This window comes from Copadichromis virginalis, linkage group LG8 (genome assembly GCF_057382275.1).
Source record: "Copadichromis virginalis isolate Kocher_CV1m ecotype Utaka linkage group LG8, C_Virginalis_male_GT1.1, whole genome shotgun sequence".
Taxonomy (NCBI): domain Eukaryota; kingdom Metazoa; phylum Chordata; class Actinopteri; order Cichliformes; family Cichlidae; genus Copadichromis; species Copadichromis virginalis.
Genome location: NC_140625.1, coordinates 27,554,891 through 27,579,215, shown reverse-complemented (window position 1 = coordinate 27,579,215; position 24,325 = coordinate 27,554,891). Strand labels below are relative to the sequence as shown.

At 41.6% G+C, this 24,325-nt stretch overlaps 4 protein-coding genes across 5 annotated transcripts; all 4 read left to right on the top strand.

Annotated features, from left to right (window-relative positions):
- The first annotated feature begins 3,534 nt into the window (after positions 1 to 3,534).
- hoxb6b (homeobox B6b) lies at positions 3,535 to 6,485 on the top strand. Its single transcript, XM_085466872.1, has 2 exons — positions 3,535 to 4,657; positions 5,483 to 6,485. The coding sequence occupies exons 1-2, from the start codon at positions 4,207 to 4,209 to the stop codon at positions 5,737 to 5,739; spliced, it is 708 nt and encodes a 235-aa protein (XP_085322998.1). The 5' UTR covers positions 3,535 to 4,206; the 3' UTR covers positions 5,740 to 6,485.
- A 343-nt stretch (positions 6,486 to 6,828) lies between these two features.
- hoxb5b (homeobox B5b) lies at positions 6,829 to 8,424 on the top strand. Its single transcript, XM_085466868.1, has 2 exons — positions 6,829 to 7,649; positions 8,087 to 8,424. The coding sequence occupies exons 1-2, from the start codon at positions 7,016 to 7,018 to the stop codon at positions 8,332 to 8,334; spliced, it is 882 nt and encodes a 293-aa protein (XP_085322994.1). The 5' UTR covers positions 6,829 to 7,015; the 3' UTR covers positions 8,335 to 8,424.
- Positions 8,425 to 14,480: 6,056 nt separating this feature from the next.
- On the top strand, positions 14,481 to 21,318 carry LOC146703595 (homeobox protein Hox-D3-like). 2 transcript variants are annotated; one of them, XM_085466870.1, is made up of 3 exons: positions 14,481 to 14,847; positions 19,056 to 19,427; positions 20,573 to 21,318. In XM_085466870.1, exons 2-3 carry the CDS (start codon positions 19,172 to 19,174, stop codon positions 21,166 to 21,168), a joined length of 852 nt encoding a protein of 283 aa, XP_085322996.1. In that variant the 5' UTR covers positions 14,481 to 14,847; positions 19,056 to 19,171; the 3' UTR covers positions 21,169 to 21,318. The 2 variants fall into 2 exon arrangements, with proteins under 2 accessions (XP_085322996.1, XP_085322997.1); XM_085466871.1 differs by lacking the exon at positions 14,481 to 14,847 and having other exon boundaries at positions 19,045 to 19,427.
- A 58-nt stretch (positions 21,319 to 21,376) lies between these two features.
- hoxb1b (homeobox B1b) lies at positions 21,377 to 23,916 on the top strand. Its single transcript, XM_085466869.1, has 2 exons — positions 21,377 to 22,991; positions 23,246 to 23,916. Exons 1-2 carry the CDS (start codon positions 22,433 to 22,435, stop codon positions 23,545 to 23,547), a joined length of 861 nt encoding a protein of 286 aa, XP_085322995.1. The 5' UTR covers positions 21,377 to 22,432; the 3' UTR covers positions 23,548 to 23,916.
- Positions 23,917 to 24,325: the final 409 nt, after the last annotated feature.

Below are 24,325 nucleotides of genomic sequence, written 5' to 3'. Positions count from 1 at the left end.
TTTAGTTTAATCGTCTTTATTGTCACTTTCTGCAAAAAATAAGATTAAAAAAATCTTTTTAAAAGTAATAAATATTCTTTCTGTGATTACATTTTAACACATTTTTTTTCTAAATAGTTTTAAATTTCTTTTTGATGGTGATTGCCTCCTTTCGTCTCGACGGCTTTCAGATAAGAGGCCATAAAGTTTTACAGCTTCTCTGGATCTGGTTTCTTTGTAGCTGGCTGAGAGCAAGGTACCAATAAACTAAAAAAAAGAAAAAGATCAAATGCGTTGAGAAATTATTCGATATTATTTTAAAATGTGAGGAAGTGTTTTCATTACTGATAAATATAAATATTTAGTATCGAGTCCACTTGCATTATAAAGCGCCTGAGCTGTTTTCTGCAAGCTCCTGTGAAACTCGGGGGTTTACAGACGAATTTAATTAATTATAATTATATTTATCTTTTTAAAAAAATTAAAATCTGGGGGGTAAATTTAGGAGTCAATAAAGGATTAAACTATGGCCTAAATAAGACGGTACCTGTGGAAGTGTTGGGTTTTTTTGTTTGTTTTTTTTGTTTTTTATTTTAGACTTTAATGAAATGAAAACGTTAATTCATATGTTTTAACATTTTGTGTTTAAATCTTAGCCTAAATTTTAATGAAAAGGCGCTATTATATTGGACTTTGCGTCTCTTTGAGGGAGAAAAATGAAAGCGATGGGGAGAATGTTTTGTATTTCAGGAATTTATGGTTTTATTGCGTCTATAAATGTCGGAAATCCTCTCTGTCAGTGTAAAACACCAGAATACCGACTGAAAGAATACTTTAAAAAAAATAACAACAAATCAAATCGGAAATGACTCATTAGAAACAACAAGAAAAAAAGATGAATACGTTTTTAAGGCCCAAACGAGGGAAAGTTTCATTCTGAAGTTGGGCTGTTTCAAGTTTTTCTGACCTTAAAATCCGCCTCAGGATGGCAGTTAAGCTCATTCCCATCTTTGGCCAATTTGATCTGGAGGAATTTCTCCACATTTGGAGAGATTATAATAGTCTTAATGCAAATAATCTTCACGCCTGGAGCCTTTTTATTTTAGAAAAATAAGAAGACTCAATCACCCGCGTCTGCGGTTTGGAGATTACATGATTATTTTTTCCTGAAAGTGACACATTTGACAAAATGCAGGAGGAAGGACTGGAGCCAGATTCACTTCCTGTTATTCGATTTGAATTTTTGGGTACGCGAATAAGACCACTGCCGTGGTTAGAGATCAATAAGAAGCTACAAACCTTTCTCCAACCAGATGGATCAGAACCGAGAGCGCATCCTTCCCCGCAGACCACCCTCACACCTCCACATCTTGACCCGTTTCTACCATATTGACGCAAAATTTAAACATTTCATTCTTTGGGAGAAAATAAAGATGGCGGTGAGGAAAGCGCGTCCAAAGCACAAAAACGGCCGCTGTTTATGAAAATTTACAACTTTGCCTTGGAAGTTTACGACTCGCCTGGCTCGGGGATTGGTTGCTGAGGGGTCATGTGGACAGCAGGAATGGGAACTTATTTCCCATGAGGTTATATTGCAGCTGCTGTTTTCCAACCGCTCGTTCACTTAACACTTACTAACACAAGCTTTTTCTGGGCTCTTTGCATGTGCAGTGAGCGTTTGGAGTGTTGGTAAGAACAGCCGCTCGCGGTTTCGTGCGTAATTCCCCCCCTCTCCCTAAAAAAAAAAAACAAAAAGTAGGCGATGGAGGCTCTGCGCAATTCCTGCGCCGTGCGCGCCTCGTTAATGTGGCTGTACTTGTGTGGCTTTATGTTCGTGAAAATGAGGGATCACCACACTCCTGGAATAGTGGGATTACTTTCATGAAATCACTTAAGCAAAGTGGGGATTTTTTTTTTCTTTGTGGGGCTGACAGGAAGCGAAGAGGAGCTGCTGCGGAGTGGCACCCACACTGGAAATGACGGATTATCAACAAAGGTAAGGGCACCATGTTTCTGATATTCCTGCTGGTGCTGCTGCTGCTGCTGCTGCTTCACTGTCACTGCAGGCCTGATGTTTACAAAGCTGGAAACGGGGAGATCTGTCTTTAAGAAAGGGAAATTACCCTCTCCAAAGCATTTTATTATTCCGCTTGCGCTGTTTGTGCTATTCACAACCAGTTGCTGCACTCTCTGTTTAACCCCTGAGGTGCTGCAATTCCTTCACACGCCAAATATTTTCCCTAAAATGGTGAAAAAAGACTCTTTTGCCGAGTCTGAGGCCTGCTGGCGACTGGTGTTGTATAACCAGGTGGCTTCAGGCCAGGCAAGCTTGACTTTGATGATGATGATGGTGATGGTAAAGGGCCTGTGCTACAGCTGAGTCATGTTTTTCTTGGGGGTAAAAAACAAAAAGATCTCCGGCTACACGTTTTTCACTCTGCTGATTGATTTATTCGGATTATTGTAATTCATTTTTGTGCTTTTATTCTGAAGAAATCGATTTATGCTGATATTGCGCACCGTGTCCTAGTTGTATCTTTTCGCCTTTCTGCTTTCCCCCCCCTCACATTTTTGATGTAGCTTTAAACAAATATTCGCTCTGATGCATCCTCGTCCTGATTTTGCACAAAACGCGGAGTCAATAATCACCGCTCTTCTCTTTTATCGATTTATTTTCTATTTCCGGCGCCTCTGCAGGGTGTTCTGCGTCCTTTTTGATGCTGGGAGTTTATGGCTGAGGCCATAACGTGACGGGAAAACACGGGGTTGCCTCTTTGTTAGTCAGTGTTTCTCCAAATGTCCAGCAGCTGTCCAGCACCGGGCTGCAGGGACTGCGGCCTGGCGGAGAGGCGCCAATCCAGCTAAAGATTAAGATTTGATTTCATCTCAATTCTGATCGAAATATTAAAATATAAAATGTTTTCAAAGCAGACATGACGCAAACAGAAAATCTGTGGACCAAGGGCGCAAAATCAAAGACAAGAGGCGGATTATTCATTCCTGATTATTATTATTTTCCCTCCGTCTATGAAGCTCTTATACAATTTATGTGTTTTATACTCACGTTAGAATACTTTTAAAACTGCTTTTTTTCTGGGTTTTATTCAGAGTTATTGGCTTTTTTTAAAAAGGGAAACTAACTGAACAGAAGGAAATAGAATAATTTATTATAAATGCATTTTCCTTCCTTTTTGAACGAAATTCTGCAAACTTTACATTTCGAAAAGCGACTTAGCTTCAGAATGGAAGCAAAATTTGTATTTTATTAATTATAACAATCAATCAATACGAGTTAAATGATGGACAGAGAAGAAAAACACAGAAGACTAATAACAGTCGCCTTAATTTCCCTCCTCGTTTGCTCTTAAATACAAATTAGTTCATGGGTGAAAACAAAGAAACGAAAAGCAGGCTCCAGGCACCTGAGACGTCTTTCAACCCTTCATACTTACCAGTTTTTTTTTTCTAAGTGTGAAATTGTTGTCCACTTCATCATGGTGTGTTAACGTGATGATGATGATGATGATTATGATGATCCTGAGTGCCGGCGCGTGTCCTCCCCGCTGCTCTCTGCACGTCTTCGTGGACTTCAGTCAGTCAGGGTTGAATCAGGATGAAGTCTCACCTTCGAAGAGTGAAATATATGCATCACTGACGCAGGTTTCTTGCGTCCATGTGGATCAGTTGGTGCTCGTTTTAAAGGGTTTACTGGCAGAAGAGTTTTATTCCAGACTTTGTTGGCTTTAGTGAATTATTAAAGGAGATGGAAGTGAAGGTTAGAGGCTGAGCGAGACTCAGGCTGTGCGTAAATGTTTTGCTTTTTTGCACCGTGTGTTTGTGTGTGACAGAGTGTGGGAGAGAGGGGGCTGGATTGCATGAAACAGGGGTTATATTTAGGCTTTAAAAAAAGTATAAATATATTTCTATGAGTCTTCGCGTCTGTGTGAGCGTGTGCGCGAGCGACAAGCTCGAGCGCTTCATTTCGATTCACCGGGGACTCCTGCGCGCAACAAGAGCCCCCCATGGGTGCAATAGTGCAAGCACAGACGGCGGTGATTGGCCAGAGGTTGATCAGATGGTACACTTTCCCTCTGTATTCAGTGGCACCTCACAACCCCCCCTTTCAGCAAAAACCAAATCTCCGATAAAGTAATGGCAAAACCACTTGGACTATAAAAGACAACAAATCATATTCCTCCGGAGTATATACACCCCGTTGTCCACCCAATGAGTTCCTATTTTGTTAACTCAACTTTTCCCGTGTCTCTGCCGGGAGGACAGGACTCTCTCCTGGGTCAGATACCGCTTTATTCCTCGGGATACACCGATCCGTTAAGACACTACTCCAACGCGGCCACATATGGAGCAGCCAACATGCAGGAGAAGGTTTACCCGGCGTCTTACTACCAGCAGACGGGCGCAGCGGCCGCGGCCATCTACGGCCGGGCCGGCGGCGGAGCGCCCTGCGACTACAATCCGGTCGGGACTTTCTACAAGGACGCGGAGGGCTCGTGCGCTTTCTCGAGCCGCGAGGACCAGCCGCTGTTTGTCACTCAGGAGCATCAGCAGCGCAAAGCGGAGTGCCCGGAGCAAGCTGTCAGCATGAGCAGCAGCATCGACGACAAGTCGTCCACGCTGATCTACCCGTGGATGCAGAGGATGAACGCCTGCTCCGCCGGTGAGTACTCACGGCCGTTAGAAGAGGCTACCTGCCAGGTGTGGAAAGCCTTTCAGATCATTGCGAGCAGCACAGCGCGCGGAGACAGAGCCGAGCGGGAAGTTTGTGTTTTTGGCGATTGCACACGGAGATTCGTGCGCCTTCGGGGCTTTTGGCTACTACTACATCATCAGCACAACACAGGCACGGGCTGCATACTCGCGCGCACACACACACATTCACTACATTGCGCGCACGCACACGCACGAACTCAGTGGGCCTACACCACCCGAGCTTCAACCCAAGAGCTCCCAGCTCGCGTCACATGGCCCCTTTTTGGATTTTTTAACGCGCCTTTTGGCTAAAAAACTTAATTTAACGTCCCAAACACGAACAAAAAAATATGAATTTCACTGCAAATTAAAGGAGAAAACAAGCCTGCCTCTGACTGCACGTGCACAATGCGTGCTTTAGATGACACAAGAGAGCCAGTGCATCATTTATTATACAGAGACTGCGCTGTACTAATGACACTTTTCTGAAAGGCTTACTGTAACAGGCGCCATGTGGGAAGTTTAAGAGATATAATGGGACTACTATCGTAATATCACATATATATGTGAACATTTTTTTTAAACAAGATAAATCTGCACCTACAGAAAGGAGAAAATATAAAATAAAAACATACATTTTGATTTTTTTCGGACTTTTGCGCAGAACGGTTTTATTTTGTTTATTTGTATTTACTTAATTATTTAATTTGGATGCATCACTGCACACAGTGAGTGCGTTTTCCTCCCACACTTAACATTTAATTATTAACACATGACTTCATTTTCATTGCAGGCCCGTTTGGCAGCAGCGGCCGCAGGGGCCGACAGACCTACACCCGCTACCAGACTCTGGAGCTGGAGAAGGAGTTCCACTTTAACCGCTACCTTACCAGGAGGCGCCGGATAGAGATCTCCCACGCCCTGTGCCTGACGGAGAGACAGATCAAAATCTGGTTTCAGAACCGCAGGATGAAGTGGAAAAAGGAGAACAAACTCCTCAACCCCTCAAAGACGCCCGAGGAGGAGGAACAGGCGGAGAAAAAGAGCTAAAAGGACACTTAAAATAAAATAAAATAAAATAAAAGGCATGTGTGTGTGTATGTGCACACTCCTGACATAAAAAAACAATGTATTATTCCTTTGTAGATACAAAGTGCTGCCAAATCACATGTTAGAGACGTGTAGAGTTTATTCCAGTATCTGCACAGTGACTGTGTCCGCATTAGGTTAAAAATCAGAAACCAGGTCCTCCTCTGTTTGTCCTGTGTGTGCTCGTGCGTTTATTTAGGGGACTATGCAAAAAAACAAAAAAAAAACAAAACCCCAAAAACAAATAAAATCAAATAATAATAAAAAAAATCCGCCAAAATGTAAATAATTTTTAGTGTTTGGTTCATGTTGTTACCTCATGATCGTGTAGGCCTACTGAGTTCCTTTCTTTGTTTTAATGTTGATTTTATTTTGACATTAAAAGAGGAGTTTTCGTCCTTTTAACTGTACATCCTGTGGCTGTGGTCGCTCTGTGATAGTCTGTAGGCTTGTTTTGTGCCATTAAAAAAGAAGAAAAGAAAGAAATTTGTACAGATGTTACATGTTATTTATTGTTGTCTTCGATGCACATCTGGATATTGTGTGCAATATTTTGTTTAGGAAATTGTACATAGAAATAAAGGCTTTTTGATGTATATTGGAAATTCTGGTTGTCTATTATTATTATTTGTACGAATATTATCAGCAGTAGCGGTGCCATTAGTAGTTTTAGTAGTAATGGTAGTGGCTCAGCGTCTGCTCAGCTTCTTAAGCCACAATAAAATCATATAATATGGCGTAAAAGTGAAAATTTCCCCCTTTTTTGGATACTTTTGGGTAAAGTGCGCGAGTTTGGCTGAGAGCTCGCTGTTTTGTGCTACCTGAGCCTTTTGTGGCCTGCGTTATGAGTGTTACATAAATGATGGATGACTCCGGGGGCCCTGACAGCGAGTCCCGGCGGGGTGCTACCGCAGCTGTCCGGAAGATGGCGCTCTCTGCCTGCGCGGCTCTCGGGGCGCAGCGGGGAGGCACCATTGACTGGAGCCCTAACGACCATTATTTCGTCATCATTTGTAACCATGGAGCATGAATTACCTCTTGAAGTCATCAGTGAGGATTTACGACTGGTCAACAAAGGCACGTGATTCCCGAACGCTCTCCCATATTTGGCCGCATACCTGGCAAAGTACAGTAGGGCTTCATTGCTTATAATTCATGATTGCATCCATAAATCGTGCAAGCACACAGGATTATAGCGACAAAGATCTACAAATCGAGGCTTTAAAAATCCAAGCAAATGAGCTCTTACTTTGTAAACTCGTTCTCAGGGCGCTATCCAAATGGCTCCGACTATCAGTTACTAAATTATGGGACTAACGGCGCTGTGAGCGGCTCCTTCAGAGACCCTGGCACCATGCACTCCGGGTCTTTCGGCTACAACTACAATGGCATGGACCTAACCGTGAACCGCACCAACACCGGCGGCCACTTCGGGGCTGTGAGGGAGGATGCCCGGGGATTTGGGGCGGACGCCCGCTACAGACAGACGCCCAACTGCTCGCTGTCGTCTCCAGACCCGGTGCAGCCGCCGCCGCCGTCGTGCGCCACAGCCAGCCGGGAGCAGCTGGAACTAAAAAGCCCCTCTCCTCCCTCTGACCGGAGCGCGACCTCGGGCGGCAGCAGCCTCAACAAAAGCAACAGCGCTCATTTCACGGAGATAGAGGACGCCACGGTCGCATCCGAGAGCGAGGAGGGCGCGCATAGCAGCGGCGGCGGAGGCGGCGGAGGCTCCTCCGGCACGGCACCGCGGGCGCAGCAGCAGCAGCAGCAGCAGCACCAGGAGCCCAACGCCACCTCCTCCACTCCCACAGCAAACGACTGCCAAACGCCACAAATATTCCCGTGGATGCGGAAGCTGCACATAAGCCATGGTAGATTTCCACCTCTCTTAATATTTAGTTTTGAAGGCTGTCACGCTGACGGTGTGCCATAAATCTGTCAGGTGTTGCATGAGTGCGCAGGCTGGCGTGGAAGGAAGAATTTAGAGGTAGAATCAGTAAGAGGAAAAAAAAAATCTTTGTGGGGTTGTTTGCTTTAAATGCCGCTGGAGCCCGGAGGAGGTGTGGGGTGTAGTGAGCTGTGCTGGCCCAGAGCTGCAGAGGGAAGGCTGATTGTTGTGTTGTGTTATGTGTCGTGTTGGTTGCATGCTTCCACCCATTTCATGCTGTGTGACCCCCCCTCTCCGTCCATTAAATCACAGCGAAAAGCCCCCCCACATTAAAAAAAAGGGAGAAAAGACAGAAAAGAAAGTGTAGTTGTTGGTGTGCAGTGCGGTTGCTAATTTTCTGGATTTTCTGTAAAATTGTAGATATGACTGGACCTGATGGGAAAAGGGCCCGAACTGCGTACACCCGCTACCAGACGCTAGAGCTGGAGAAAGAGTTTCACTTCAATAGGTACCTAACCAGACGGCGGAGGATAGAGATAGCCCACGCCCTGTGTCTTTCCGAAAGACAGATCAAAATCTGGTTTCAGAACCGCAGGATGAAGTGGAAGAAGGACAATAAACTGAAAAGCATGAGCCTCGTAACGGGAGGGAGCGCCTTCCACAACTGAATAACTTTTTGGTGGAGTTAAAAAAAAAACACAGAAAGAAAGAAAAAAAGAAAAACATAATAAGTTAAAAAAAAAAAGAGAACCCATGAGTACTGTAAAGCTATTTAAAGCGCAGCACCTTCCAGCATGCCATTGTGATAGAAAAAGAAGTATTCTGTGGTCTTAAAATGCCATTTTTAGTTCACTGTTGTTGTAGCTTAGATGTGGAAAATAAGATGTAAATATCGCAGGGCTGGGGAGTTATCTGTCCATCTCTCCTCTCTCTTTCTGTCTCTTTCTGTCTTTCTCTTGAAGGTGTTTCAACTTGAGCTCTTTATTGTAACTTCTCCGCGGTCTAACAGGAGTAAATTCATTGTACAGTAAAAACAAAACAAAACACACGTTTAAAAAAAGGAAAAGAAAAGAAGAAGTTTCCAAACCACATGCTGCTCTTCATTGAATGTAATGTATTCCGGGGGCCATTCAAAGCGCTTTAGTGTAACTTTTACTGCTATTTTTGATGGTTAACTTGTGGCCAAGATCCATAAACTTTCAAGCCAATGTGTAGCTCTAGGATATTTTGTGCATCTGTTATTATTATTATTATTATTATTATAATTATTATTATTATTACCATTGTTTAGGACTAATTATGAGCAATGCAAATGTATTCAACCTGTCAATGTGATAAATTTTTAGTGCAAAGGGTTATTCTGTGGATAGGCAGTGATGTAAGCTTTTTTCTCCAATAAGCTTTTTGTATTTGTAAGTGAACTCATAGCGCTTGAAAATAAAGTTTCTCTCAATTGCTTTGAACGTGTCTCGACTGTCTCATCGATTAGAATAAAAACAGATTAGGTTTTTCTTTTTTAAAAAAAGGCAGGCCATATTTAAGTGGAGATGCGCAACTTTTTCTGTGTGCGTGCGTGTGTATGTGAGTGTGTGTGTGGCTGCTTTTCACCCGCATTTAACTTATTAATGATTAACCTGAAGTATTTGTTAAAATGTCCCACACACAAACAAGATTTCGGGTCAATTTTTTGACGCATTGTTTTTGGCGCAGACACAGTGAAAAATAAGACTTTTTAAACACTTACCTCTCTGCAGCGAGATGTTTGCCATGTGGGAAAATATGTTGCTGATAAAATCCACCTTTAAAAAAAAAGAGGGGGTAAAGCTTTGGCTTTACAGGTATATAGGCAAGGCTGAAGTTGGTAAAAATCCCCCTTACCAAAGATTGTATAGGCCTATATTACTTACAGACTGTGAAAAGTCACGTGAGGTCCATAAAGTTGGTTTTATGGTTTTGGGGAGTAGACAATGTACTATATAATTCACAACCTTGAATGAAAGTGACGGCTTAACTGCGTGGATGGGACTGCAAAGGCTGGACTGGGGAAGGAAGTGGTGTCCACTCATGTTTAGTTAGTTTAAGCTGCTGCGCGAAAACTTCCAATAACTGTTACGCATTAAAAGAGTGTGGCTGCTAAAATGTTATTTTAAAAACAGTCTAAATATTAAGATTTAATTGCGCAAATTTTAGTTCTGATTTTGAGCCACAGAGCCACATTATTTGTCACTTTTATCATGAAAATCCTAAACGTTTCGCTGTTTGAACATCCTCATTTAGAGGCCCCTGTTTCTGCTCAGCGTGGACACATACTGGCCGATTTTCATACTTAAAAGAAAGTAATCCAAAGTTTCTTTTTCAAACACAAGCTGATTTTTTAGGAGGGAAAATAAAATCTCTTGAAGGCTAATGAGAAGCTTTATAGAGCTGCCATGCAAAAACGAACTTGAGCGAGGTCCTGGAGTGATTTATCCGAATCTGTCAAGTCACCGAGCGGCCAAAGGTGAAGTCTCGGACAACTCTGAGCTGGACACAGGCTTCACTGACTTTACATAAAGAAAAGCCAGGCTATGTGGGTCCTGGAGTGCATTGTCTAGCGGCCACTAATAAAACATAATGATATTATGTGCAGGAAAGCAAAAGACTGCAAGAGACTTCTGCAATATTTCCAAAAGTATTTCCAAACTAATTTCAGGTTTAAGAAAAAAAAAGAGTAAAAAAGTAGTGGTGGGCTATATGGGTCCCAGACATTTTCCACATATTCATAACTATTAAGTGGCAATTTAGCCAGCGTAATGAGTATTGCATATTGATAGGGGTAATCTGTACCCGGATCTCATGCATAATTCATGGCGGCGGGGATCATCGCTGGGTCAGGAGACGGTAGAGACTGCAGCACGCAGATGCGTCAGGAGGAAGACTTTGCACTGTCACCACCGAGGCTCAGGAGCGCAATAACACGGTGCTTTTGCACAGGAGAGAAGAGGCTTCAATGCTTATATTTCTCATATTTTTCACAGTTTATAATCAGGGTTTCAATCACTCCAAAGCAGCTGCGTAAAATTAACAGAATTCAGCTCCACTTTGCGCTTTTGTTTGCGAGAAAACTGAGTTTAAAAAATGTGGCGATGCACGCTGAGTTATATATCTCCTGTATACATTTACAGAATTTAGAATTTAGCACAAATATTGAAGTCTTAGTTTCAAAATCAGCGAATAGAAATATATATATACATATAATGTTGTATACCTAATAGAGAGCGTAAACATAAGGAGTTTGTATTTATTTGCACATAAATGTTAAAATCAGCCAGTCACTGTGAACGACTTTAATCAAAATCATAAAATGCATGAAACCACCTTGAACATTTTTGTTTGTATGGGTGCTCAACATCTGGAAGGCTGTGTGTGACTTCACAGCTGCTGCGGTTTGTTTGTTTGTGTCCGTGAGGTCTCTGTAATGAGGCGGCTGTGCCAGCAGAGGGCGCCTCAGACCGAGCAGGCTGATGATGGATGAGGTTTCTTTCTGGGGTTTTTGCCTCCAGCTCGAGCTCTTATCATCGGGGGCATGTAAGTTACAGAGAAGAACAGAGAAAAAGACGAGCTTTGTTGATCTGTTATTTCTTTCGGTTTGATCAGGTCGAGTGGAGGGAAACACATTTAATCCTGCGCGCTCTGGGAGTGAAGCTGCTTTTTGATTTAAAAAAAATAATAATAATAAAAGGTTGGGTTCATTTTTCTTTACGTTAGCTGGAGAGGCAATAATCAGACTGACTTCATGTACTTTGTACTAGAGTATTTCTACTTTGTGTTATGCTCTAATCTGTATTCCATGTTATTCCAAAGGTATTGAGGCCTTTTTTACTGCACCATTTTTATCTGTATTTAAGATCCCAAACATTTTATAAAGTTTTATAAGGTGTTTTAAAAATTACTTTCTTAATGTGAAACTTCTCCTTTGTTTTTAGTTTAAATAACTTTTTAAAGCTCAAACCTGTTAAATTATTTTACATTTTACAGCAAAATAAGAAAAAAAAGCTTCTTTTTCTTTCTTTTTCTGCCGTTAATAACCCCATGGCCTCTCATGCTTATCTTATGACCCCTCTGAGGTCACACAATAACCTTCAATTAGGAAACACTGCCCTAAGCCAGCTGTGTGTCATGTAGTTACACATTTTAAGATGCTTTAATGCCAGCTGATGACCTTGCAGGATTTCTAGTGGTGAGTTCAAACTTCTAATGGAGGACTTTTTGTAATCTTTTGGTATTTACTATGATTTGAGTGTCTGAGTTTCTCAAAGAGGAATCTGTAGCCTCTGACGGTGAAGTGCATTCAGTCATATCACTGTTATAAATGCTCACAATATTTAAGTCTTACTTCTTATTAGAGAAAGACAGCCATGAGGTCACTGCAGCTGTAAAACATTTGCCCAAACTCAAACCTCTGTGGGCATATTTTACAAAAATGTTTAGAGTTGGTGGCTTTCTAGCTAATAGTTAATAAATCATTAAGTTACTCTTATAGATTTATTATAAACCATAAATAATAACGTTTGGGTGTTAGGGCTGTAGAAGCTTCTTCGGGCTGGTTATAAGAACTGAGTGGATATTTTTTAGAAACTCCCTGCAGATGGTACGGACACAACATCCATTTAGTAACAACTTGTTAGCGTGTATAACTGTAGACCTACCATCAGAACCCATTTAATAATAACTCATTAACATTTATATCTCCAGACCTGATTCATCAAATCCTTTATTATTTGCACATTTCCATCTATAGTTTTTGGCAGTTGCTGTAGTCAATACTCCTTATTAACTTATATAATCACAAATACATTTAAAAATTACTTTTTTTTAGTGATTTACCTCCTTTTTTAATGACTTATTACTTAGTACTGTTACTTTGAAACATCAATAAGTGCAGATTTGGTCACTTGGTGATCTGAGCAGGTTATCAAAACACCATAACAATGACTTATTCACATCCATGACTGCATGTGTTTGCTTTCAATGAATCTTAATAACCTTTTTATGTTTATAACTGGATACCTGATGTAATAAACCCCTAAGTGTTTGCATATTTCCATTTATAATCACATTCTTTGTGGTTTAACACCTTTATTAATGACACATAAACACTTATAACTGCAGGTATTGTGGTTAATGCTCCTTACTAATGACATTGTTGTTACTTTACTCCTTTAAAAAACGTATTAAGGTGTATACCTGCAGATTTTTTAACTAAAAGTATTTTAATAATGTAGTAACATAAAGTGTTGTTATGTCCAACCTTCTTCTAACGATAGCGTTAATCATTTAAAAGCTCAAACTTCTGTCTAATTTATATATATCCTCAGAACGGGTTATTATGAGCCCATATTAATGACTTATTAACTTTTATATCTGTTTTTAATGACTCGTTGAGTGTGTAACGTGTTGTATCATACCACTTGTCTCAATATTCTTATTATTGCAATTTTTATTATTTTAAAAAAATTGAAAACATCTTATTCATGTCTTAATAACAGCTGCTGGTTTTGCATTCAGCAAATTCTAATAACCTTTTTTAAAACTGGAAAGCTGAGACATTAAACCCCTTATTAATTTCTCATTTGCATTTATAATTCAATTCTTGGAAATTAACCTACCCCATCAACGAGATATAAACAGTTACAACTTCAGATTTTCATACAGTAATAACTTATTGGCATTAATAGCAATAAACTTTATTTTCAAACTTTATATTAAAACTAATCTCATCTATAAATGAATTTATAAGTTCTGAACTAAAGACTTGTTTTTGTGCATAAATTCCAGCAACATGCGTTGACCTTTATAAATCTACAAACATGTTGATGTTGTTGTTGTTGTTGTTGTTTTTAAAAATAAATAAATAATAATAATGACATATCTGGCTGTCAGCTGAATGACTTGTTGATAATTAAATCTTTATCAGTAAGTCAGTAACATTAATAATTGCAGACTGCATGTATTACATTTCCTGTAATTGAAGACTTTGTGGTTTAAACACTTCCAGTATTACATATAACTAAATATTTTATAAATGAAGCCTTTTATCAATAGCTTGTTAACCAAATTTTCATCTTTATCTAATTAACCTGCAATTAATTGTACAGTAGTTTTTTTTATTGCAACCTTTTATTAATAAGTTACTAATATTAAAAACTGCAGACTGCATGTATTAATCCTCTTTATTTGTGACTTATTAACATTTAACATGCTGCTCCATGTCTGAAACATTTGATAAATTACTTGTTAATGACTTATTAAAATCTATGAAGTATTTAATGTGGCTTTAATAGCCTGTTACATACATGACATACATAGATTTCCAGCATGCGATAGGGATAAACATCATAGACCCAGGGGTTTTTTCACAATCTGGCTTTTTTTTTTCTTATTGATGACTTAAACAGGTCAATAATATTTATTAATCACTAATGAAGCCTTTAGTATAACTTATGAAGGGTTTTTTTAAATTAAAAATTGCTGAATGTCCAGAAATATCCAGTGTCACGGTTCACAAAGTGAAAAGATCATGTTTAGATCTGATTTTTAAATTAGCTGACTTCATTCTTCCAGGCTTTTGTCCAAACGCCCGCAGAGACGGAGGATCTGTCACCTATATCCACCCTGTAGATCCGAATTTGTGTAAATACAGCAGCAGCCACAAATTCGCATCTTGGGGAGTATGTAGATGATGACACATCACCTAGAAGGGAAGAAAAACATTCGTCTAGAAGACAAGAAAATTCCTTTCTGTTTGTGTATCAGTGCAACATGAGCGCTACATTTGATATTTCGTGGTGGTGTGTGTGATTTTTTTTTCTTTAGAGCTGCAGGCCTTCTGCTCAGTTTGGCTGGCTGTTTTCTCTCCTCTTTCCTCCCTTTTAGCGCCTCATTGTTGGGGAGGGTGGAGGGTAAAGAATATGACATCTGGGAAAGTTGCCGGACGAGCCTTGAATGTGGGCATTGTTCCGCACATCATTTGTCACGTCTCCTTTTCACTGCCACTGTCCGTATAGTCAAGGAGGAGTTGTAGTTTGCAGCCAGGGGGAAATGTGAGGAGGAGGACCTCAAACAAACATTTCCAACGGACCTGACTGGATGGAGAAGCCGGCCTGGTGAGGAAAAGCATGAGGCACCGGAGAAGGAAAAAAGTAAGTTCACCAAAGTTGGATTTTACGCACTCGCAGTGTGAGTTTGATTAAAGTTTTCGGGAGTAACGCGGTTATATTTAGCATTTCTAAGCAGCAAAGGCAACAAATGAATCAAAGGCGAAGACAGGAGGAGCTTTATTAATGCACATTATTTTTAAAAATCCTCCCGTAAAGACACATTATATATTGCGTAACATCTGTTCAGCCTGCGCTGTGCAGCTGTTGACAATTACCCAAACAAACACTTATACATATATATCTGCTGTTTGTTTACTGCTTATAGATGCCAAACAACATTTTTAAATCACGGTTATTTATGAGTATTTGTTTGGTTATCGACTCGCTCGTGTTGCCTGCGTGGGGAATCAAGCCTCTGCCACCACCGATTCAAGAGAATTAATTCGGGGCAATAAATCCCCTCCTCTGCGCACACGTGGTTCCTGCAGCTAATTGACAGGAGCGGTTGCAGTGCGCTGCATTTGTCAGCAGGCCTGCAGACTGAGTGGAGGGCGGCTGGAGGTGGAGGTGGTGGGGGTATGTGGAGGGTGTGTGTTTGTGTGTGTCCATCAAACACCAGACAGAAGAAGAAGAAGAGAGAGAAGACGATGAGGAAGATCGCGAGTGATGGGCGTAAAGTGCAGCTCGGGGATGTTGTCATACATGAGTGATAACGACATTCCACGAGGATCAAACCTATTTGTATTTATATTTATTGTGCATGCGTTATTCAGTGGAAACTGACTTATCAGGTCAGTCCATCTGCACCTCCACCCCCATCACACACACACACACACAGCCTCCACGTCTCATATATCAGAGGGCAGTTTTTGTCTAAACAGCGCACTTATTGCTGATTTTTCTTTGTGTGTTTATGGCGCTTTTTATAGGCTCTCAGGAGGATTTATGTTTATATGTGCACCTGTGTGCACCTGCAGTGCTTTACTCAAGTATTTCTGTCTACTTTCACTACATTTCAAAGGCAAATATTTGCTATTGTTTCTCTGATAACTTTGCAGAATAACAATAATTGTGTTAATGCATCCTATTAACAGAATAAAAAACTTTTTTATTGTGCTATAACCATATGTGTAACATTAAACTAATGCTTGCACGTTAATGCACCATCAGTTATAATCCGGTATTTTTTCTTCCTATGCCATCAGAATGATTTTTGTCTTTGAAATTCTGTTTGATAATGAGACGATAGTTCTAACAGACATAATCTTTTCTTTCTCAAAGGCACACATTAGGGTTAGACCTTACTTTGGGCACCTTTGAGGGTAATACTTTGCACTTTAGCACAAAGGGGTTAAGCAGGGTAGCTGCATGCTAGTTGTTAAGCAGTTATGGCTGAGGACTAAATCTCAGAAATTCAGTGCCACACAAATTGCAGCTTCGACTGATGGGAATGTCTTAGCACAAAGGCAGCTTGTAGTTGAACCTTCCAGGGCTATAAGCTACATCTGGTCGGATCCATCAGCATACATGGAGAGCTGTACAGCTGTTCAAGCAGACGGCACTCGGCAGACTTTCAGCGCTGACCAAAGCCACAAAAAACAAAAACAAAAGAAAAAACCTACATGTGGGGCACAGAGAATGTTTTGCAAGACTGAAATTTTGATAACTAACTTATTATCAAAATTTCAGCCGGGATAGGCTCAAGACCCTGAATTGGAGAAGCAGGCGAAAATTCAACTTAAACAAAATAAACCAAAACTAATCAGGTTAAAGATATGGAGCTGATAGTGTGAAGGGCAAGTGTGATATTTCATTCAAGTGCATTTAATCATCTGTGACTCTCAGCATGCATGGATCAACACATTTCCTGGTAAACTAGAGCCAATCAAAATGTGGAAAATGGTGGTGGTGGTGGTGAGGGGGGTGGTGGTGGGTCATCTCTTCTGCAGGTCTGCATGTTTTTTAACATTTTGGAGCAAACACAACACGTCACGCTTTTTTCTCCGTCTGCTAAATTCCACTTTTAACGTTTATTTTAATTCAGTCTTTGTTTAATCAGTAAAATGCGACTCGTGGAGCATAAATCTGGTTTCTCAGAGCGCTCTGGCCAAATATAGGAAGCCGTTTAATCAACGGTGATTGCACAAAATAACTGCACCAGTGTGCGTGAGGTAAATCAGACCTTTTGGACAGAAGGCCCACGGCTGCCATGAGACATTTTTGTGGCACGCATCAAAGATCAAAGACGTCCATTTGCATTAATTAACGCCACTGAGTTAAATATTACCCTCAAGAGCCAATCAAAGAGATCGAGCAAAACGTGAAGACGAGAAATCAAAGCACCGCCAATCGATCCGCTGCAGCGGTCACCAAAAACCAAAGCCAGCACAAGCCAGGCCTCGTTACACGATTTTCTTTTCTTTTTCTAATGGATGCTGCTGTGCTGACCGCGGTCTGTCTCCACTTTGGTGCTTTGAAATGAACCTCTCTGATCTCTCTTTTAAATTAAGGAAGAAAGGATCCATTACGCAAAGAATGCATTTGGTATAAAGACTAAACACTGATAGCTTTCTTTGGCTGAGTAATTTACGGCATCTCTGGCATCGGTCCTGAACTGGATGTCTGAATTTATTGTTACAGCAGCTGGACGACTTCCCAGGATTGTTTAAACAAGACGTGGCTGCCTGTGTGTTCATAGAAGTGTGATTTCTCTGCGCCCCGAAAGCTTCGCGGTGGAATTAAAAACTGGTAGCCTTTGGGTGTTTTTAATGCATGACAGCAGTGGTGGTGGAAGAGGTGGGAAGCATCTCCTTAACAGGCCATTTTCTTTATCTAAATCTACTTCAAATCGACTTCAGTGCCAAAAATATTTCAGCTCCCCCTGCCCTCTGCTGAGCCAACTTAATGTTTCTGGGTTTTCATTCTGCTCTAACTGCCGCAGAAACGTAGAGGAAGTCAATTTGCCATATAGAAAGACGTAAAAATCCCCTTTCTTATCTTTATCGCAGGCCTATTACCATACATGAAACTGAGCCTGCACGATCAGCAGAAAGGCTTCCTTTTTACGCGCACACACAGACACACACACATCCACACACACACACACGCCGATCCTGTGTGCAGAAATGCAACGCAGGGCGGTCTGCAGCTGCAGAAACACTGTCCACTCCTTCACCACTCAAAGCCACGTCGCGTGCACCTTAACGCACGAGAGCCGCGTGCTTCTGCTGGGATTATTCACTAATCCGGGAGGTTTTCCAAAGGTGAGAGGAGCCGGTGTGTTTTGTTTGCGTGCAGGATTGTTTCAGCAGCGGAATGAATGTAGGTTGTGAAGGTAAGGCAGCCGAGCTGTTGTGCCGCGGACTGGGTTATGTGTCTTTATGATTTACGAGCCCGACTCCAGCCGCGGTTCAACCAGAGTTCATAAAGCTGCATGCCTCCAGTCTTATTCTCCCTCTCTCCCTTGCTCACTCCCTCTCCTCGTCCTTAAAACTGCGCCTTTAATAATTTCATTCTCTTTAATTTTGGAAGAAAAGTGAATTAAATTTAATTGCCCGAGAAGATGCGCACAAAACAGCCGCGGCGCACAAAGCACTTTTCTTTTATTTTGCGTTTAATTGATGGATTTTTCTTAGCAAACTGTGATGTAACGTTTAATTTTTTCCCCCTTAAAAAATGCCCAACGCAGGGCTATCCATTAACTGAACAAAGGCTGCTATTTATTAGCAGTCATACAGGCCTAATTTAATTTCCCGCAGCACCACTGAAAGCATGAATAAAAACACTGTTATTTGCTATATTTGTATTTAATGTATGGTTTTATATTTTAGCTATTTATATCTGTCAATTAGTATTCTTTTTTTTCTCTTGCCCTGAATCTGAATCAAACAAAAGACTGCCTCCAATAAAGCTGCCCCTTTAATACTCTGCAATCCTTATATATTGCTTATGCTACTTACATAATTAAATGACAATAAAAGGAATTTGTAGGCCACTGAGGTCCATATTAATTGCAAAGGGTGAACAAGAGGATAATAATTGAATTTCTGCAGAGATTTTACAGGATTATCCTCCTCTTGGTGTGTGTTTTTTCTTTCTTTCTCCAGCACACTCTTCATTCTGCGTCGCCTCTCTGGCTTGGAGAGGCTTGCTATTCATGTCAGCATACTATTGAGTTGATAAGATGGATCATTTAGTCTCCTCCCTGATTCTGTCTCCGTCTTTTTTCTTTTTTTGCTGGATCGTCTCAGGCCAAGAAGCCCTCTGTGGAAACCTGCCATGTGACATTTGGCTGCCAGCGCTTCGCCACAAGGTCAAAAAGGGAGGGGAGGAGAGGAGGGGGAGGAGGAGACCCTGTGCACGTTTAATGGAAATGCAGAAAACCAGCGCTTCACACAGCATCCACCATCATCACCATCACCACCGTGACCTCTTCAGCGAGTCTCCGGATGGTGTGAGCGGCTTTGAGTGTGCTCCTCAGCAGCAAGTGGAGGCGTCTGAGCATGGCACGTTTCCCCGGAGGTCAAAGCAGCAAAACCCAAAGTTTGCAATGAGCAGAAAGATTTTCCCCTGGATGAAAGAGTCCAGACACTCAAATCAGAAACCCGGGAGGAGAGTCGCAGGTCTGTATGACATAAACCAGCAGCAGCAGAGGATTTTAAATGAAGCCGTTTCCAATCATTTTCCCTTCAACGTAGCTCCTAATGTAGCGTATATTCCCTGCAGTTCAGCATTAAAGCTGCAATCAGGCATGCGAGGGGAAGGCCCTGGCTCAGGATTTAGGATGACATTTGTTTTAAGAATAAAACAGACCAAGCAATATAATTTAATTTCACATGTCATGTTTATTACATAGAAAAATATTCAGATTTAATCGATTTTGGGGGGACAGACGAAGCCGAGAGTAACAGGACACAGACAGAATGACTCATCAGCGCAGAAATGCTGCTTATTAAAACAGGAAACACACAGATATAGATGGCCCTCCTTCATTTAAACTCACGTTTTTATTCTTTGCAATTATCTTCCACTTTAAATACAGTTTCTCTGAACCTAAATCAGAGACTTTCATGATTTATGACAGAAAAAATATTTAAATAAAAGGCATAAGACAGTCAAATGTCCAGTATCAACTGACTTACCGAATTTCCCAGAGGAACCCACCCGAGGGATTAATAAAGTTTTATCTTATCTTATCTTATCTTACTTATTTGACATCAGACACACATAAACCAAACGAGAACGAGCCTGGACAGCACTTCTTCTTGTATATAAAAATGTATTTTTATATTTGGGTTTCATTTAGTAAATCATTAAACGCATAGAAATTGCCCCTCCCCCGCCACACACACACAAATAGTTAAAATCAACATCCTTGAAATGCGTAGACTTCTAACACAAACTCATCACCTGCATTTTAGCCTTGGAGCTTGCTGACTTTGCCCTTTAGCACATGCGTACTAACTTGCTCACAGAGCACCAGAGGCACCGCGAAGCTGTGGTAACGTTATGTGTCCTCTGCGCTGCTCCTTTATTCTGTTCTGCTGTTGATTTTATTTACTGATTAAACTTTAATTTGCTGTTTTTACTTTTGATCTTTTACTTTTTGCTTTTTTTTTATAATGGGGGGTGGGGGGGTGGGGGGTCATAGCAGGAAGAGCAGGAATGAGACATAAGACTAAAACTAAAAGATGTGCAAACTTAAAGAGTTATTGAAGGGGAAGCTTCTAATTTGATCACGTTCCCGTGCACATTATTGTCTCTACAGACTGCCCCGTGAACGAGAAGAGTCCAAGCAGCGCGACCCCGGCCTCCAAGCGAACGCGCACCGCGTACACGAGCGCGCAACTGGTGGAGCTGGAGAAGGAGTTCCACTTCAGCCGCTACCTCTGCAGGCCGAGGCGCGTGGAGATGGCCGGCCTGCTCAACCTTCACGAGAGGCAGATCAAGATCTGGTTCCAGAACCGGAGGATGAAGCAGAAAAAGGACCAGCGAGGTCAGGGCCTCCCTCCAGCCATCACCACCTCCTCTTGCTCGCCCTCGTCCTCCCCCTCCGCCCCGGGAAGCCCCACTCTGTCGAGCCTGGGTTATGTCCATCTGGGAGGGGATTACCAACCGGCCTCCCCTCCGCTCAGGCCCCAGCTGCAGCAGGAGCAGCAGCCTGCGTACCCGGCAAACTACTCTAAATATCCAGTTTCAGGCTTCACGCATGGCCCGCAGTTTGATGTGCAGTACAGCACCCACACAAGCTCACACACACCAAACCCCAACCTGCGAGGAAACGACCTGAGCGGCTCGTATTTCTCACAGAGCTGCAGTCCTCAGGAAAGAATCATGCAAGCTCCCAAACTGACCCACCTGTAGCGCACGGTGTGGATTTATAAAGAAGCGCAATACTGATATATTTCCATGCATGCGTTATTTATTTATTTATTTGACTAATTAATCAGAATATTAGTCTCAAATGTTGTTGTTTTTTATCTGTATTTATAAATCATTTGCTGTGTGTTTTAAGTGCAAAGTTTCGGTTATTTTCTTTTCGACTTTAACTTTCGTTTAATAATTAAGACCTTAAATTAAAAAGGTTCACTGCTGTAATTTACCCAACATAATAATAATAATAATAATAATAATAATAATAATAATAATAATAATAATAATAATAATAATTTATTCCACCAGATTTGATCTCCAAAATAAAAGAGCCAAGCGCAAATTTCTCTCTTTTAATTAGAGCTTAGTTAGCGCCTGAGGTTTATAACCTTACATTAACTCTTATAAGAGGAGAGTGGAGCTTGTAGGCTTTGGAGGATTTTACCCTGTAAGTGTGAACAACTTTTAAGCAGAAAAAGAAAGACGCGGTGGAGAAAAAAAAGACTGTATATGGTTCTTAAACGTGTCTTTGTTCTTTTATGGGGGAAATGGGCCAAACAAGCTGTCAATCTTTTAAAAGGAGCCATGATGGATCACTGGAGTCACTGCAATGCCTTTCCCCCCTTGCCTGATTCGGTGTCTGTCTGCAGGGTTCACTCAGTCCGAACGTGTTTTAATAATAAGCCAGTTATTTAAGCAGCTACAAAAAGTTTATTTTCAGTATAGAAATTAGCTTCATTCATGTCATTTAGAACAGAGAATTAAACAAAGTGCATGAAAAACAAATGATATCACAATTAAAACAGCTGCAGGCCATAAATTAATAGAAAAGGTTATTTTATATTATTTGTTCAAGAGTAAAATAACTCGAAAAAAGTAACTTTTTTGTTATTATCATTTTTATTATCATTTTTTTCTCATATTCATTTATCATTTTTTCTTCCTGCAACACTGTGGCCTGAAAATGTGTCCTCCTGTTTGCCTTCCTATCAGATGGATGAGCGAGTTTGATTGAAGCATTTGTCATGTAAATGCGAGGCCGTTTGATGGACGAGTCTGCAGACTTGACAGAGTGCTGTAGGTCCCTTGCCATTGGCGTTTGGCGGGTCACATGGTGTGTCAGGAAGGTGATATGAGGGTGGAAGGCAGTTTTACAGCTTTGACATACTACCTAGAAGGTTAGGGCAAAGGGAGCACCGATTAATGACTGCACGGTCTTGATCAGTTCTGAACAAACGGCAGGCCCAGGTTCAGGATGAACTCATACTTAGATTACCCCGTATGCAACCGGGGAGCAAATATTTTCAGCGCAAAGGCCGGATACCACAACTTAAACCATGGATATACATCCTCCAACTCTTGCGCAACAAGTGATAGTTACGCACCGGACGGACGTGTAATGGTCGCAACTTCGGCGCCCCACCAGACTCCGAGCCTCCCTCTGCACCACCAGAACCACGTAGGCTTGGACATGCCGTTCGCGGGACCGGGCAACTCCGTGTATGGCTCACCTCTGGAGTACGGACATCACCAGTACGGCCTCGCCCCCGAGCAGGACCGGAGCTTTATCCATGCACAAGTCTCACCCCTCGCCACAAACATGGCTCCCTATACCGGGGACAGTTGTGGGCCTGGGGTTGCACCGGGAGGCCAGTATCTGCATTTTGGCAGCGGGGATCAGAGGCAGCAAGAATATTCAGAAAGTGTTTACGCAAGGTTACCGCCTCCATGTAAGGAAAGGGATTTGGAGCATGTAGAGGAAACTTCGAAAACTTTCGACTGGATGAAAGTGAAGAGGAATCCTCCCAAAACAGGTCTGTTATGAGGAAATCAGAGCTAAGAAATGCAGTTTAGAAACCAAACGGGATCTGTTCCCCGTGCGTAAAACCCCCATCCAGCTGATATAATTAGACCAAATTGTTTTAGATTGTCCTCAAATGATTTGGCAGCTAATATTTCACGCATTTCTTCTGTTCACGCTGACATTTTCATCGTCATTAAAGCCCACTCTTTAGCCCCACGACTTTCATTTTCCTCTATCATCCCATTCATCCATTTCTCTCCACAGCAGTCGTGTCGGAGTTCGGTGTTCCCGGCCAGCACAACGTGATCCGCACTAACTTCACCACCAAGCAGCTGACCGAGCTGGAGAAGGAATTCCACTTCAACAAATACCTATCGCGGGCAAGGCGGGTGGAGGTGGCGGCCAGCCTGGAGCTCAATGAGACGCAGGTGAAAATCTGGTTTCAGAACCGGAGGATGAAGCAGAAGAAACGGGAGAAACTGGGCTGTGTTTTAGTCAACACCCCGGCACCAACGGAGAAACTTTCCACCTCTGAAGCCTCCCCAAAGACACAAGAGAAAAACTAAACCGTGACTACAAATATAACTGGAGGCCCGAGCAGAGTTTTTCACATTTTCCCCAAAGTTGCACCATTCCAGAAAAAACTGAAAATTGCTTGTGGACTTGTGAACTATACAGGGTAGGCAGTGTCTGCTTGTAGTCATTTAATCTTTCTATTACACACCTCCATGCTGTTTTTTCTTTGTTTGTTGGCGCACTGATGTACTCAGTGTTACCGTTTGCACTATTTATTTACAGGGTATTTTCCAACAGTTGTTGAAACAATTTAGCTTAATAAAGTCTATAAAATGCAATAAGAGTTGTATTTGTTGCGTGTGTGAGTGTGCAATAAAATAAAAACAAAAAAAGAGTATCCAGATAATTCTGATTCAGTCCAATCAAACTTTAAATTCTGATAAAGAATTTGTTCTGTTTCACTGTGTAAAATAAAGTTATGTGTGGTTTTAAAAACTTATTCCCCCCCTGTATGTTTACCTCTATTATTAGTCCCCTTGCATAATGTGACAAGAGGAATCTTTCACAACACATGGGGTGGTTCTCAGTGACCTTTTCACCTCGAAATACCTCCAGGGGCTCTAAACATGACAACAAACTCCAGGGAGGCAGGTCTCAGGCTCGATTTGTTACCCAAATTCTGCCGGGACACAGGTTGTCACAGGTTGTCACTGAAGTCCATTTGTATCTTATAAAATTTAACAATCTTTCTTTTAAAATGATGAAATCAATTAACCTCTCAGCGCTTACTCTGGTTTCACCTTGAGTCAAAGGCTCGCCGGACCTGAC